This window comes from Nerophis ophidion, linkage group LG25 (genome assembly GCF_033978795.1).
Source record: "Nerophis ophidion isolate RoL-2023_Sa linkage group LG25, RoL_Noph_v1.0, whole genome shotgun sequence".
Lineage (NCBI taxonomy): Eukaryota > Metazoa > Chordata > Actinopteri > Syngnathiformes > Syngnathidae > Nerophis > Nerophis ophidion.
In genome coordinates, this window is record NC_084635.1 from 9,785,877 (window position 1) to 9,802,925 (window position 17,049).

A 17,049-nucleotide genomic window follows, 5' to 3' on the forward strand; every position below is an offset into this window, starting at 1 on the left:
ACGCACGGGAGGGGTTGCTGCTAGCGGGATGTATAACACAGTCAGGAAGTGTCATGGATGCAAAGGATTCTGGGTATTTGTTGTGTTGCGTTCATGTTGTGTTACTGTGAGGATGTTCTCCCGAAATGTGTTTGTCATTCTTGTTTGGTGTGGCTTCACAGCGTGGCGCATATTACTAAGAGTGTTAAAATTGTTCATATCGCAACCATTAGTGTACTCTGTGTCACCCAGTAGGCCTTGCAGCCACACACAACATGTTGCTGGACTGACAAGCAGATCGTACATGTTGTAGAAGGCGACAGAGCAAATGGCTTCATAGCACGCCTTAATACTTATTAACTGAGTGACTGTGACATGTTGTAGAAGGCGACAGAGCAAATGGCTTCATAGCGCGCCTTAATACTTATTAACTGAGTGACTGCCGGCAGTCATTCTAGAGAACGTTTGCGTCTCCTATTGTCTTCTTCGCTTTATGACACGGGTCCTAAATGGCTCTTTGAATAGTAAAGGATACCGATCCCTGAACCATGTATATCAAATATTTCCGAATGGTTCAACCGCCACCCGCTCGAATTTAATTAAAATCAATTTTTTCGTCATGTCACCCGCCCGACCCGCGGTTTATCCGCGGACTCCTCGGATGAGACCGCAAACCGCGCATCTCTACTGCAGACCTTGTATATTGCAAAAAAAAAAACGAACGACGCTGACTTTATTCCAGTTTGGTTGGCGTGAACACGTTGATTAAATGCTCTTTGATTCTTGCGAAATGTTGACGGATGAGGAAAAAGTGATGACATTCACAACGACTGCTTCATTGTGTCGTCTGTCTCCAGGTTAAACTGATTAAAGCGGAGATGGAAAAGAAAACCAAAATCATCAAGGACTTACAGCAAGAGGTGAGTCAACTCTGAATCATTCGAAGGTTTGTCAGAAAATAAGTCCTGTTTGCATCAATATTTAACTTCAGTTTGTCCGTTTGAAGTGCACCCCCCCACCCCACCACCCTGCCCCCATCCCAGTGTACACCTTTATTGCATTTATGTTCTGCAAATGCCTTCTGGGTGGACGTGATTGTTGCTTTCAACTCGAGTGGGCGGGTTGCAGGCATAAACATATCAATGTGGTTTATAAATACTGAAGTGTGCCTTACCTCTCATACCTGCTTGGATTTATGTGGGTTTGGAAAGTGTCATCCTCGGCTCAGATCCCACATGAGGGCAAGAAAAAAACTCAACCCAGTGGGCACAAAGACAAGATACTTGACGTTCGAACTGGAAAACGTCATTACATTTGCAAATATTATCACATTTGGAATGTGATGCCTGCAACATGTTTTTAAAAAAAAAAGCTGGCACAAGTGGCAAAAAAGACTGAGTAAGTTGAGGAATGCTCATCAAACACTTATTTGGAGAATCCCACAGGTGAGCAGGCTAATTGGAAACAGGTGGGTGACATGATTGGGTATATAAGCAGCTTCCATGAAATGCTCAGTCATTCACAAACAAGGATGGTGCGAAGGTTAGCACTTTGTCAACAACTGCGTGAGAAAAATTGATTAAGAGTTTAAAAACTACATTTCTCAACGAGCTATTGCAAGGAATTTAGGGATTTCACCATATACGGTTCAGAGAATCTGGAGAAATCAGTGCCTGAAACCGTGAGATGACGGCCCTTCGAACCCTCAGGTGGTACTGCGTCAAAAAGAGATATCAGCGTTTAAAGGATATCACCACATTGGCTCAGAAACACTTCAGAAAACCACTGTCAGTAACTACAGTTTGTCGCTACACCTGTAAGTGCAAGTTAAAACTCTCCTATGCGGAGCGAAAACCGTTTATCAACAACACCCAGAAACGCTGCCGGCTTCGCTGGGCCCGAGCTCATCTAAAATGGACTGAAGCAAAGTGGAAAAGTGTTCTGTGGTCTGGCGAGTCCAAATTGTTTTTGGAAACTGTGGACATTGTGTCCTCCGGAACAAAGAGGAAAATAACCATTCAGATTGTTATAAGCGCAAAGTTCAAAAGTCAGCGTCTGTAATTGTATTGGGGTGTTTTCGAACTGGAAAACGTCATTCCATTTGCAAATATTATCACATTTGGAATGTGATGCCTGCAACATGTTTTTAAAAAAAAGCTGGCACAAGTGGCTAAAAAGACTGAGGAAGTTGAGGAATGCTCGTCAAACTTTTATTTGGAAAATCCCACAGGTGAACAGGCTAATTGGGAACAGGTGGGTGCCATGATTGGGTATAAAAGCAGCTTCAATGAAATGCTCAGTCGTTCACAAACAAGGATAGTGCAAGGGTCACCACTTTGTCAACAACTGCGTGAGAAAAATTGTTTAACAGTTTAAAAAAAACATTTCTCAACGAGCTATTGCAAGGAATTTAGGGATTTCACCATATACGTTTCAGAGAATCTGGAAAAATCGGTGCACGTAAGCCGTGAGATGACGACGCTTCGATCCCTCAGGCGGTACTGCGTCAAAAATAGACATCAGTGTGTAAAGGATATCACCACATTGACTCAGAAACATTTCAGAAAACCACTGTCAGTAACTACAGTTTGTCGCTACACCTGTAAGTGCAAGTTAAAACTCTCCTATGCGGAGCGAAAACCGTTTATCAACAACACCCAGAAACGCTGCCGGCTTCTCTGGGCCCGAGCTCATCTAAAATGGACTGAAGCAAAGTGGAAAAGTGTTCTGTGGTCTGGCGAGTCCAAATTGTTTTTGGAAACTGTGGACATTGTGTCCTCCGGAACAAAGAGGAAAATAACCATTCAGATTGATATAAGCGCAAAGTTCAAAAGTCAGCGTCTGTGATGGTATTGGGGTGTTTTCGAACTGGAAAATGTCATTCCATTTGCAAATATTACCACATTTGGAATGTGATGCCTGCAACATGTTTTAAAAAAATCTGGCAGGGGTGGCAAAAAAGACTGAGGAAGTTGAGGAATGCTCATCAAACACTTATTTGGAAAACCCCAAAGGTAAACAGGCTAATTGGAAACAGGTGGGTGCTATGATCGGGTGTATAAGCAGCTTCCATGAAATGCTCAGTCATTCACCAACAAGGATGGTGCAAAGGTCACCACTTTGTCAACAACTGCGTGAGAAAAATTGTTGAACATTTAAAAAAAAACAGTCTTCAACGAGCTATTGCAAGGAATTTAGGGATTTCACCATATACGGTTCAGAGAATCTGGAGAAATCAGTGCACGTAAGCCGTGAGATGACGGCCCTTCGATCCCTCAGGCGGTACTGCGTCAAAAATAGACATCAGTGTTTAAAGGATATCACCACATTTACTCAGAAACATTTCAGAAAACCACTGTCAGTAACTACAGTTTGTCGCTACATCTGTAAGTGCAAGTTAAAACTTTACTATGCAAAGCAAAAACCATTTATCAACAACACCCAGAAACACCGTCGGCTTCGCTGGGCCCAAGTTCATCTAAAATGGACTTATGCAAAGTGGAAAAGTGTTCTGTGGTCTGGCGAGTCCAAATTGTTCTTGGAAACTGTGGACATTGTGTCCTCCGGAACAGAGAGGAAAAGAACCATCCAGATTGATATAAGCGCAAAGTTCAAAAGCCAGCGTCTGTGATGGTATTGGGGTGTATTCAAACTGGAAAACGTCATTCCATTTGCAAATATTATCACATTTGGAATTTGATGCCTGCAACATGTTTTTAAAAAAAAGCTGGCACAAGTGGCAAAAAAGACTGAGTAAGTTGAGGAATGCTCATCAAACACTTATTTGGAGAATCCCACAGGTGAACAGGCTAATTGGAAACAGGTGGGTGACATGATAAGCAGCTTCCATGAAATGCTCAGTCATTCACAAACAAGGATGGTGCGAAGGTCACCACTTTGTCAACAACTGCGTGAGAAAAATTGTTGAACAGTTTAAAAAAAACATTTCTCAACGAGTTATTGCAAGGAATTTAGGGATTTCACCATATACGGTTCGGAGAATCTGGAGAAATCAGTGCACGTAAACCGTGAGATGACGGCCCTTCGATCCCTCAGGCGGTACTGCGTCAAAAAGAGACATCAGTGGGTAAAAGATATCACCACATTGGCTGAGAAACACTTCAGAAAACCACTGTCAGTAACTACAGTTTGTCGCTACGCCTGTAAGTGCAAGTTAAAACTCTCCTATGCGAAGCGAAAACCATTTATCAACAACACCCAGAAATGCTGCCGGCTTCGCTGGGCCAGAGCTCATCTAAAATGGACTGAAGCAAAGTGGAAAAGTGTGCTGTGGTCTGGCGAGTCCAAATTTTTTTGGGAAACTGTGGACATTGTGTCCTCCGGAACAAAGAGGAAAAGAACCATCCGGATTTTTATGAGCGCAAAGTTTAAAAGCCAGCGTCTGTGATGGTATTGGGGTGTATTTGAACTGGAAAACGTCATTCCATTTGCAAATATTATCACATTTGGAATTTGATGCCTGCAACATTATTTTTAAAAAAAGCTGGCACAAGTGGCAAAAAAGGCTGAGGAAGTTGAGGAATGCTCATCAAACACTTATTTGGAAAATCCCGCAGGTGAACAGGCTAATTGGAAACAGGTGGGTGACATGATTGGGTATAAAAGCAGCTTCCATGAAATGCTAAGTCATTCACAAACAAGGATGGTGCGAAGGTCACCACTTTGTCAACAAATGCGTGAGAAAAATGGTTGAACATTTAAAAAAAAAACATTTCTCAACGAGCTATTGCAAGGAATTTAGGGATTTCACCATATACGGTTCAGAGAATCTGGAGAAATCAGTGCACGTAAGCCGTGAGATGACAGCCCTTCGATCCCTCAGGCGGTACTGCGTCAAAAATAGACATCAGTGTTTAAAGGATATCACCACATTTACTCAGAAACATTTCAGAAAACCACTGTCAGTAACTACAGTTTGTCGCTACATCTGTAAGTGCAAGTTAAAACTTTACTATGCAAAGCAAAAACCATTTATCAACAACACCCAGAAACACCGCCGGCTTCGCTGGGCCCAAGTTCATCTAAAATGGACTTATGCAAAGTGGAAAAGTGTTCTGTGGTCTGGCGAGTCCAAATTGTTCTTGGAAACTGTGGATATTGTGTCCTCCGGAACAGAGAGGAAAAGAACCATCCAGATTGATATAAGCGCAAAGTTCAAAAGCCAGCGTCTGTGATGGTATTGGGGTGTATTCAAACTGGAAAACGTCATTCCATTTGCAAATATTATCACATTTGGAATTTGATGCCTGCAACATGTTTTTAAAAAAAAGCTGGCACAAGTGGCAAAAAAGACTGAGTAAGTTGAGGAATGCTCATCAAACACTTATTTGGAGAATCCCACAGGTGAACAGGCTAATTGGAAACAGGTGGGTGACATGATAAGCAGCTTCCATGAAATGCTCAGTCATTCACAAACAAGGATGGTGCGAAGGTCACCACTTTGTCAACAACTGCGTGAGAAAAATTGTTGAACAGTTTAAAAAAAACATTTCTCAACAAGTTATTGCAAGGAATTTAGGGATTTCACCATAGACGGTTCGGAGAATCTGGAGAAATCAGTGCACGTAAGTCGTGAAATGACGGCCCTTCGATTCCTCAAGCGGTACTGCGTCAAAAAGAGACATCAGCGTGTAAAAGATATCACCACATTGGCTCAGAAACACTTCAGAAAACCACTGTCAGTAATTACAGTTTGTCGCTACGCCTATAAGTGCAAGTTAAAACTCTCTTATGCGGAGCGAAAACCGTTTATCAACAACACCCAGAAACGCTGCCGGCTTCGCTGGGCCAGAGCTCATCTGAAATGGACTGAAGCAAAGTGGAAAAGTGTTCTGTGGTCTGGCGAGTCCAAATTGTTTTTGGAAACTGTGGATATTGTGTCCTCCGGAACAAAGAGGAAAATAACCATTCAGATTGTTATAAGCGCAAAGTTGAAGAGCCAGCGTCTGTGATGATATGGGTTGTATTAGTGCCCAAGGCATGGGTAACTTACACATCTGTGAAGGCACCATTAATGCTGAAAGGTACATACAGGTTTTGGAGCAATGTATGTTGCCATCCAAGATACGTTATCATGGACGCCCCTGCTTATTTCAGCAAGACAATGCCAAGCCACGTGGTACAACAGCGTGGCTTCATAGTAAAAGAGTGGGGGTACTAGACTGGGCTGCCTGTAACCCAGACCTGTCTCCCATTGAAAATGTGTGGCGCATTATGAAACCTAAAATACCACAACAAAGACCCCGGACGGTTGAACAACTTAAGCTGTACATCAAGCAAGAATGGGAAATAATTCCACCTGAAAAGATTCAACAATTGGTCTCCTTAGCAACCAAACGTTTACTGAGTGTTGTTAAAAGGAAAGGCCATGTAACAAAGTGGTAAAAATGCCCCTGTGCTAACTTTTTTGCAATGTGTTTCTGCCATTAAATTCTAAGTTAATGATTATTTGCAAAAAAACAAGTTTCTCAGTTCGAACATGAAGTATCTTGTCTGTGCAGTCTATTCAATTGAATATAAGTTGAAAAGGATTTGCAAATCATTGTATTCTGTTTTTATGTACAAATTACACAACGTGGCAACTTCACTGGTTTTGGATTTTGTACAATAATGTATTATATATTGCGTAGGCCTACTTTAATGGTAAGCTAAGGCCAACAGTAAAATGATCGTCACATTTCGTTCAGCATAACAACTCCATGTTGCATCCAAGCTGACGCACTGCATTCTCTTCCATGTATGCACATCACCATCTTTCAGTGCACAGTGCAATTCTATGAGCCAACCCACGTTACGCATAAATCATACGCCCTACTACCGTGTCAATACACAAAGTAGAACATCATTACCACCCCATATGTGTTTGAGGCACATACAGTACCAGAAACCGCAATTAGCTGTGCCATTGTTGGAACGCATTTCCTCAGTGTTTCTGCATATTGAGAACGAAATAGGCACATTTTATTTGTCGAAAATATATTTTGCCCTGTCAGTTGGATGACACATCGACATGTAGGCTAACGGCATATATTTCCCCCGTTAGTCTACATGTCAATGTGTTAGTACGCTGTATAGTAATCATCACGCTAGTGCAGGGGTCACCAACGCGGTGCCCGCGGGCACCAGGTAGCCCGTAAGGACCAGATGAGTCGCCCGCTGGCCTGTTCTAAAAATAGCTCAAATAGCAGCACTTACCAGTGAGCTGCCTTTATTTTTTTAAATTGTATTTATTTACTAGCAAGCTGGTCTCGCTTTACTCGACATTTTTAATTCTAAGAGAGGAAAAACTCAAATAGAATTTGAAAATCCAAGAAAATATTTTAAAGACTTGGTCTTCACTTGTTTAAATAAATTCATTTATTTTTTTAATTTGCTTCTTATAACTTTCAGAAAGAAAATTTTAGGGAAAAAATACAACCTTAAAAATAATTTTAGGATTTTTGAACACATATACCTTTTAAATTCCTTCCTCTTTTTTCCTGAAAATATAAATCAATTTTCAAGTATTTTTTTTTTATTGTAAAGAATAATAAATACATTTTGATTTAATTCTTCATTTTAGATTCTGTTTTTTCGACAAAGAATATTTTTGAAATATTTCTTCAAACTTATTATGATTAAAATAAAAATAAAAAATATTCTGGCAAATCTAAAAAATCTGTAGAATCAAATTTTAAAAATTTTTGTTCTGGAAAATCTAGAATAAATAATGATTTGTCTTTGTTAGAAATATAGCCGGGTCCAATTTGTTATATATTATAACAAAGTGCAGACTGGATTTTAACCTATTTAAAACATGTCATCAAAATTCTAAAATGTATCTTAATCATGAAAAATTACTAATTATGTTCTATATTTTATTTATTTTTTTCAAAAAGATTCGAATTAACTAGTTTTCCTATTAATTTTTTTCGGTTGAATTTTGAATTTTAAAGAGTCGAAATTGAAGGTAAACTATGTTTCAAAATTTTATTTTCATTTTTATGTGTTTTCTCCTCTTTTAAACTGTTCAATTAAGTGTTTTTTTCATCATTTATTCTCTACAAAAAACCTCCCGTAAAAGGAAATAAAATGTACAATGGAATGACGGACAGAAATACCCATTTTTTATATATATATATATATATATATATATATAGAGATTTGTTTATCAAAGTTAAATTGAGCAAATTGGCTATTTTTGGCAATGTATTTAAGTGTGTATCAAACTGGTAGCCCTTCGCATTAATCAGTACCCAAGAAGTATCTCTTGGTTTCAAAAAGGTTGGTGACCCCTGCGCTAGTGTGATGGTATTTCGCTCTTAAGCATTCGTTGCACAAACATACTAGTTTTGTTCGACAAGGTCATTGACTGTATTGGACAATACAGTTTACATACGAAATGCCCATTTTCTATTATTCCAAGTAATAATAAAACGTAAATGCCTGACTTACCTATCAAGGAGGAAATTTGGCGTCAGATGAAAAAATCTTCTCCGCCTTCAATCGTCTGTATCTTTCAAAGGCATCCTCATTTTATCCCTGGCTTTGTCATAAATAAGTTGAGAATCGTAACGACGCCTTTTAGATTTACTAAGGTCTGACATGATTAGTTACTTTACCAGTGGCAGTAGGTCGACGCAGAGGGCGGTGCGTAACTGACAACCTGGATGTGACACACTAACAGACGGTGTAGACCGGGGCATCGAAATTAAAACAATAAAAAGATTTCACGGCTGTAAATCTAATTTTGAAATGAGCATATTGTGACGTTTGCCGGGCATGGTGATGCCGGATTCGTTCTTCCGTGGATGCGATTGGGCAAGAACACAGCGTATGGTAAGAAATAAAGATTTATTCAACTCAAAAACAGGCTAAGAACAAAAACACTGGTACCAGGCAGAAAAAGGCAAACCAAAAGCGCTAGCATGGGAGCTAGGGAAACGAACAGAAACACTTACACTTGGCACAAAAGGCAAAAAAAGGGAAAACAAAAACAACTAGCATGAGAGCTAGGGATAAACGAAGCGTAGCGCGAAAGCTAGCGAGTAAATCTATAGAGAAGCATACGTCACTTGTTGCGTGTAAGGCAAATTAGGATCCGAGAGTGAATGAACAGAAGGGGCTGGCTTAAATAAGGATGATGATCAGCAAAGAACAGTTGTGCGTCGAAAGCAAGGGGCAGGTGAAACTAATGTGCAACCATGGTGACAGAACGAACAGGAACTAAGGACGCCAAACAACAGAGTGTGATACAAAAGTGGAACAAAACAAGAAAATGGAATGATCCGGGCAGCGGATCATAACACTTATCCCGGCTGAACTACCATTATCAGTTAAAAATTGTATCTGAAAAGAACATGTTTTATTAATGCCTTTTGACATAGCATGGCCATTTGTTGACTTGACATTAAATTATTACATATGGCACTGTTGCGATCCGTTACTCGGATCTTCACGTTATTGTTTATTTTCCCATCTGTGTTTTCATTCTCCGTCCGACCCGTTTATTTCCCGTTTTGTCCATCACTATGGTTACTCATTAGTTCACCTGCTTCAGATAATCACCTTCCCTTTTTAAGCCTTCCCCTTTTCATTATTCTTTCTCGGATCCTAATTTGCCCACGCGCAACAGTGACGACTCTCGACCTTCATCTTTGTTTGTATATTCTCGCTAGCTTTTACGCTAAGCTCACATGCTGAGGATTTGTTTTTCTGTTTTTGTGTGCCTTCGTGCCAGCTTAGTTTATCATTCTGTATTTCCTGGTTCTCATACTAGCGTCTTTTGTTTGCCTTCTCTTTACACCGGTGTTTTTGTTCCTAGCCTTTTTATTATTTATCAAATACATTATATCTTACCTTTGCTGTGTTCTGCTTCGACGCATCCACGGGGAAAAAAACACCGGCATTACCATGCCGAAGAAGAGTCCTCACAGGCACCTTTAAAAAGGCTAAGTCTGACATACCAATACGTGTTTTGATACGTTCTAATAGACTGTTATGATCGACGGTATCGAAAGCAGCGCTAAGATCAAGTAGCAGCAACATAGATGATGCATCAATATCCATAGTTAGCAATAGATCATTAGTCATTTTTGCAAGGGGTGTATCCGTAGAGTGATTTGCCCTGAAATCGGACTGAAAGGTTTCACAGAGATTGTTAGAAACTAAGTGTTCATTTAGCTGCTGTGCAACAATTCCTTTGAGAATTTTTGAGATAAGGAGAGGTGGGACACCGGCTGGTAGTTTACCATGAGGTCCGGATCGACACCGGCTGGTGGTTTACCATGAAGTCCGGATTGAGGTTAGGTCTTTTGAGCAGAGGATGAATTTACACTATACTTCATTCAGCCAGCCACAAAATTTCCCCAAAAAACCCATATTCCTAAACCAGGGGTGCCCACACTTTTTCTGCAGGCGAGCTACTTTTCAATTGACCAACTCGAGGGGATCTACCTCATTTATATATATCATTTATATTTATTTATTTATGAAAGAGACATTTTTGTAAACAAGTTAAATGTGTTTAATGATAATACAAGCACGTGTAACACATATAGATGTCTTTCTTTCACGAAGACAAGAATATAAGTTGGTGTATTACCTGATTCTGATGACTTGCATTGATTGGAATCAGACAGTAATGATGATAACGCCCACATTTTCAAATGGAGGAGAAAAAAAATTGTCCTTTCTGTACAATACCACATGAAAGTGGTTGGTTTTTGGCATCTAATTCATCCAGCTTCCATACACTTTACAAGAAAAACATTGGCGGCAAATTCCGTAGCTTGCTTGATTGACATTCACGGCACCCGAGGGTCTTGTGAGATGACGCTGGCTGCTGCCAGTTCATTATTATGAAAAAATGACAGAGTCTCGGAAAACTGGCGTGCACATCATTTGTGCACGCCAGCTTTCTGAGACTCTTATTTTGTTAGCGCAGGCAGCATGAAGCAGGGCTTTTATTGTGAAGATAGGAAATGTGCAGTCGGCCTTTAGAGTTTTGACGGAAGGTACGGCGCGAGAGTCTGTTGAAATAAAAAGTGTTTCTCGCCTTCCTCTCGGTCATATTTTTTTTAAAAGCCTGGCTCGAGATCGACTGACACACCCCCCGCGGTCGACTGGTAGCTCGCGATCGACGTAATGGGCACCCCTGTCCTAAACGGATGTACTAGCATTTCTTTAGGTGCAAATATCACAGAATAACATTACAAAACATCATTGACAAAGCATGCTTGTAATGTAATACTTTGTCATTGTTGTGTCTAGTGATTGGATTATTACTAGTTCTTCTTGCTAAAAAATGTTGTAGTGTTGAGGTTTGGAGTTGTTTGAACCCTAATTATTAATAACTTCGGCATATTGGCGGCAGTCTTCTTGTGGCGGTCCGCTCCCTGTACGATCAGTGCCAGGCATTGCCGGCAGTAAGTCGGACACGTTTCCAGTGAGGGTTGGACTCCGCCAAGGCTGTCCTTTATCACCGATTCTGTTCATAACTTTTGTAGACAGAATTTCTTGGCGCAATCAAGGTGTTGAGGGGTTCTGGTTTGGTGGCCGCGGGATTAGGTCTCTACTTTTTGCAGATGATGTGGTCCTGATGGCTTCATCTGGCCGGGATCTTCAGCTCTCACTGAATCGCTTCGCAGCCGAGTGTGAAGCGACCGGAATGAGACTCAGCACCTCCAAGTCCGAGTCCATGGTTCTCGCCCGGAAAAGGGTGGAGTGCCATCTCCGGGTTGGGGAGGAGACCCTGCCCCAAGTGGAGGAGTTCAAGTACCTAGGAGTCTTGTTCACGAGTGGGGGAAGAGTGGATCGTGAGATCGACAGGCGGATCGGTGTGGCGTCTTTAGTAATGCTAACGTTGTACCGATCCGTTGTGGTGAAGAAGGAACTGAGCCGGAAGGCAAAGCTCTCAATTTACCGGTCGATCTACGTTCCCATCCTCACCTATGGTCATGAGCTTTGGGTCATGACCGAACAGATAAGATCACGGGTACAAGCGGCCGAAATGAGTTTCCTCCGCTGGGTGGCGGGGCTCTCCCTTAGAGATAGGGTGAGAAGCTCTGCCATCCGAGAGGAGCTCAAAGTAAAGCCGCTGCTCCTCCACATCGAGAGGAGCCAGATGAGTTGGCTCTGGCATCTGGTCAGGATGCCACCCGAACGCCACCCTAGATAGGTGTTTAGGCCACGGGTAAGACCCAGGACACGTTGGGAAGACTATGTCTCCCGGCTGGCCTGGGAACGCCTCGGGATCCCCGGGAAGAGCTAGATGAAGTGGCTGGGGAGAGGGAAGTCTGGGCTTCCCAGCTTAGGCTGGCCCCGTGACCTGACCTCGGATAAGCGTAAGAAGATGGATGGATGGATGAATCGATATTACGGGCGATGTATGTGAAGATCATTGGTTGACTGGGTTTCTTCCCCAATACAAAACATACTTGATACTGTAATGTCACACCTTGTGATGTCATATTTTATAATATGATGGAATGTTTGTATAATCATGACATGATAGCGGTGCTTTTAAGAGGTGGATAAAACTGGTCAAGGACCCACTGAAGGCCTACAATAGGGACTAACTGCCAGCCAGCCACTGCCATCATAAAATGGTGTTTTTTCTTTGGATGTAATGATCCCTGATTCCACAAATCAGCGTTTGTGACTGTCAGCACGCAGGCAGCGAGTGCCAGGTCTGCTTGCGCAGCTGCAGTCAACCTACTTGTACTGCTGCAGCTTCTCTCTATAAAAGAAGTCAAATTAATAGCGGTGCAACTCTGCCAATGGTTCTGATTACACTGGTACACAGGAGCAGCGCACCAGATTGTTTTTGTTTTTGGCAGGCTTATCATTGCGTGCATCTGGCTGTGTACTTACTTATTCTAGCCTGGATTACCAGTTTCTATACGGAAATATGCCACAAACAGACGATTGCATCCCTGGAACAACAACTTTGTCGTGAGATGCACCCACCATGCTTTAAAGGGGAACATTATCACCAAACCTATGCATGCGTCAATATATACCTTGATGTTGCAGAAAAAAGACCATGTATTTTTTTAACCGATTTCCGAACTCTAAATGGGTGAATTTTGGCAAATTAAACGCCTTTCTGTTTATCGGTCTTTTAGCGATGACGTCAGAACGTGACGTCACCGAGGTAACACACCTGCCATATTCATTTTCACATTACAAACACCGGGTCTCAGTTCTGTTATTTTCCGTTTTTTCGACTATTTTTTGGAACCCTGGAGACATCATGCCTAGTCGGTGTGTTGTCGGAGGGTGTAACAACACTAACAGGGAGGGATTCAAGTTGCACCACTGGCAAGAAATCTGCCGCCAGACCCCCATTGAATGTACCAGAGTGTCTTCACATTTGACCGGCGATGCTAAGACAGACATGGCACAGAGATGAATGGATAACCTGCAGATGCATTTGCAACGATTAAGTCAACGAAATCACAAAGGTGAGTTTTGTTGATGTTGTTGACTTATGTGCTAATCAGACATATTTGGTCATGGCATGACTGCCAGCTAATCGATGGTAACTTGCTATGCTAATCGATGCTAACATGCTATTTACGCTAGCTGTATGTACATTTGAAACTAGATACCCACATATAATGCAAAACAAACACTTACCAATCGACGGATTTAACTTGCTCCAGTGTCACAAGATGCGAAAGTCCCGATCGTTTGGTCCGCACATTTAACGGGCGATGCTAATAGGGCAGCCATGCTATGGGCCACTTCATTAGGTACACCCATGCTATGGCCGAATAGCGTCAATAGCTGTTCGCTCAATAGCTTCAATTTCTTCTTCAATTTCGTTTTCGCTATCTGCCTCCACACTCCGACCATCTGTTTCAATACATGCGTAATCTGTTGAATCGCTTAAACCGCTGAAATCCGAGTCTGAATCCGAGCTAATGTCGCTATATCTTGCTGTGGTAACCGCCATGTTGTTTGTATTGGCAGCCCTGTATGACGTCACAGGGAAACTAGTAGTGGTTTCGAAGATAACGAAAATAAGGCACTTTAAAGCTTTATTTAGGGATATTCCGGGACCGGTAAAATTTTGAAAAACACTTCAAAAAATACAACAAGCCACTGGGAACTGATTTTTATTATTTTTAACCCTTTTGAAATTGTGATAATGTTCCCCTTTAATGCACTAATGTGCAATTTTTATTATTTGAAATGCTATTCTCAGTATTTGGTCACATTTTGGGGGCCTAACATGCCTGCAAACTAACCAAAGTTTGCAAACGCATTAGGCCGGTGACACATTTTATATTTTTATGGTCCCAAATACAGGGATGGAAATGAAGATTTACAAAATCAGTTGAACATTTTTTAATCCTATAACACCGCTTTGCACATAGTGCACTCACCTGCTAGGGGGTCTGGGGGCATGTCCTACCAGAAAAAAATTGAAATCTATTTTAGCTTTGGATGCATTTTCTGCTATTTTGAGTCAAAATCTAACACTATTCTCTTGACCAAAATTTCACATTTATTAGCAAATATTTTCATAAAAATGTATTATGTGATGAAATTTATGTACACAAGTTCACACATATATCAAATTTTTGCACACTTTTGGATTATAGGCAAAAATAGGCCTACACATGTGTAATAGAGTGATCCGGGTTTTTTTTTTTTTCTTTCTCATGAAAAAGGGACATTTTTGTCGTAAAAAAAGGGAGGTTTTTGTGGTTGGTGCACAAATTGTAAGTGTATATTGTGTTTTTTATGTTGATTTAATTTAAATTTGTTTTTTGTTTTTTTTAATAAAAAGGAATAAAAAATGATTCTGTGGCCCGGTACCAGTCGGGCATCGGGCCACGGCCCGGTGGTTGGGGACGACTGATCTATGGCAGTGGTTCTCAACCTTTTTTCAGTGATGTACCCCCTGTGAACATTTTTTTTTTAATTCAAGTACCCCTTAATCAGAGCAAAGCATTTTTGGTTGAAAAAAAATGATAAAGAAGTAAAATGAAGAATTATGTCAAATATTGCTCATTTGTAGTGGTCTTTCTTGAACTATTTGGAAAATAAGATATACGAATAACTAAAAACTTGTTAAAAAATAAACAAGTGATTCAATTATAAGTACAGATTTCTACACATAGAAGGAGTGAAGTGAAGTGAATTATATTTACATAGCGCTTTTCTCTAGTGACTCAAAGAACTTTACGTTGTGAAATCAATCTATCAATGTTTATTTATATAAACCTGAATCACAAGTGTCTCAAAGGGCTGCACAAACCACAACGACATCTTCGGTACAGAGCCTACATAAAGGCAAGGAAAAACGCACCGCAGTGGTGCGTCGGTGACAGTAACTATGAGAAACCTTGGAGAGGACTGCATATGTGGGCAACCCCCCATTATGTAAGTTACATTTAAACCACTGTGGGTGGCACTGGGAGCAGGTGGGTAAAGTGTCTTACCTAAGGACACAACGGCATTAACTAGGATGGCAGAAGCTGGGATCGAACCTGGAACCCTCAAGTTACTTGAGTAGTTTTTTCACAACATACTTTTTACTTTGACTCAAGTAAATATTTGGGTGACTACTCCTTACTTTTACTTGAGTAATACATCTCTAAAGTAACAGTACTCTTACTTGAGTACAATTTCTGGCTACTCTACCCACCTCTGATGAACACAGTGCGTGAACTCCCAACGAATGACACACATTTAAATCAATGTGACTTCTGCTGTTGTCTCATCCATAATACGCCGATAGGGAGAAGTTTTTGTTTACATGATGAGTCGGGTGTGTCTTGGCCTCCGTGGCGGAGGCTCTGCCGAACCCCTGAGACCAACTCGCCGAACCCCTAGGGTTCGATCGAGCCCAGGTTAAGAACCACTGGTTTAGACCGTTGTGAGACAGGTTAGTTTTACCCTACTGATGATGTGTTGTTGCAATAACTATCTTAAACTATGCTTAAGAAACATTATTGTTTTTCTTAATATACCCAAGAAGCAAATGAGCAGGTGTGCTGTTGAGTCTCAATAACGATTGTTTTTACGCAAGGGTGTCCAAGGTGTCAAAAGACAAGCAAACATTGTCATGTGGTTAAGAGACTGCTTTTAGCAAAGTCACCACATTCTTGTTGCTGGCATACAAAATAATCTTCATTTTAATCGTGAACACTCATTTGTTTGATCAGCGACCGACCAGGAGGCATCTGGTGGAACCTGGTTTTCTGAAGGCCCTTAAAGGGGAACATTATCACCATTTCAAAATGGTTAAAAACAATAAAAATTAGTTCCCAGTGGCTTGTTGTATTTTTTTATGTTTTTTTCAAAATTTCACCGGTCACGGAATATCCCTAAATAAAGCTTTAAAGTGCCTTACTTTCGCTATCTTCGAAACCACTATCCATTTCCCTGTGACGTCATACAGTGCTGCCAATGTAAACAAACAATGGGAATACCACAGCAAGATATAGCGACATTAGCTCGGATTCAAACTCGGATTTCAGCAGTTTAAGCGATTCAACAGATTACGCATGTATTGAAACGGACGGTTGGAGTATGAAAGTATTGAAGAAGAAACTGAAGCTATTGAGCGAATAGCTATTGACGCTATTCATAGCCATAGCATGGCCGATTAGCTGCGTTAGCATCGCCGGTAAAATGTGCGGACCAAACGATCAGGACTTTTGCATCTTTTGACACTGGAGCAACTTAAATCCATCGATTGGTAAGTGTTTTTTTCGCATTAAATGTGGGTGGAAGGAAATGTAATATAGTTGCAAATGCATCTGCAGGTTATCCATACATCTCTGTGCCATGTCTGCTTTAGCACCGCCGGTAATTAGCATCTTAGCATCGATTAGCGTAGCATGTTAGCATCGATTAGCTGGCAGTCAACATCAACAAAACTCACCTTTGTGATTTCGTTGACTATCGTTGCAAATGCATTTGCAGGTTATCCATACATCTCTGTGCCATGTCCGCTTTAGCACCGCCGGTAAATAGCATGTTAGCATCGATTAGCTTAGCATGTTAGCATCAATTAGCTAACAGTCACGCCGCGACCAAATATATCTGATT

The 17,049-nt window shown here is 41.1% G+C and overlaps 1 protein-coding gene across 1 annotated transcript in view; it reads left to right on the forward strand.

Annotated features, from left to right (window-relative positions):
- The window catches only part of luzp2 (leucine zipper protein 2), a 566,503-nt gene that overhangs the window by 359,360 nt on the left and 190,094 nt on the right, over nucleotides 1-17,049 (forward strand). Inside the window, exon 5 of the mRNA XM_061887318.1 lies at nucleotides 837-899. Coding sequence (XP_061743302.1) covers nucleotides 837-899 — 63 coding nt within the window. The remainder of the gene's footprint in view (nucleotides 1-836; nucleotides 900-17,049) is intronic.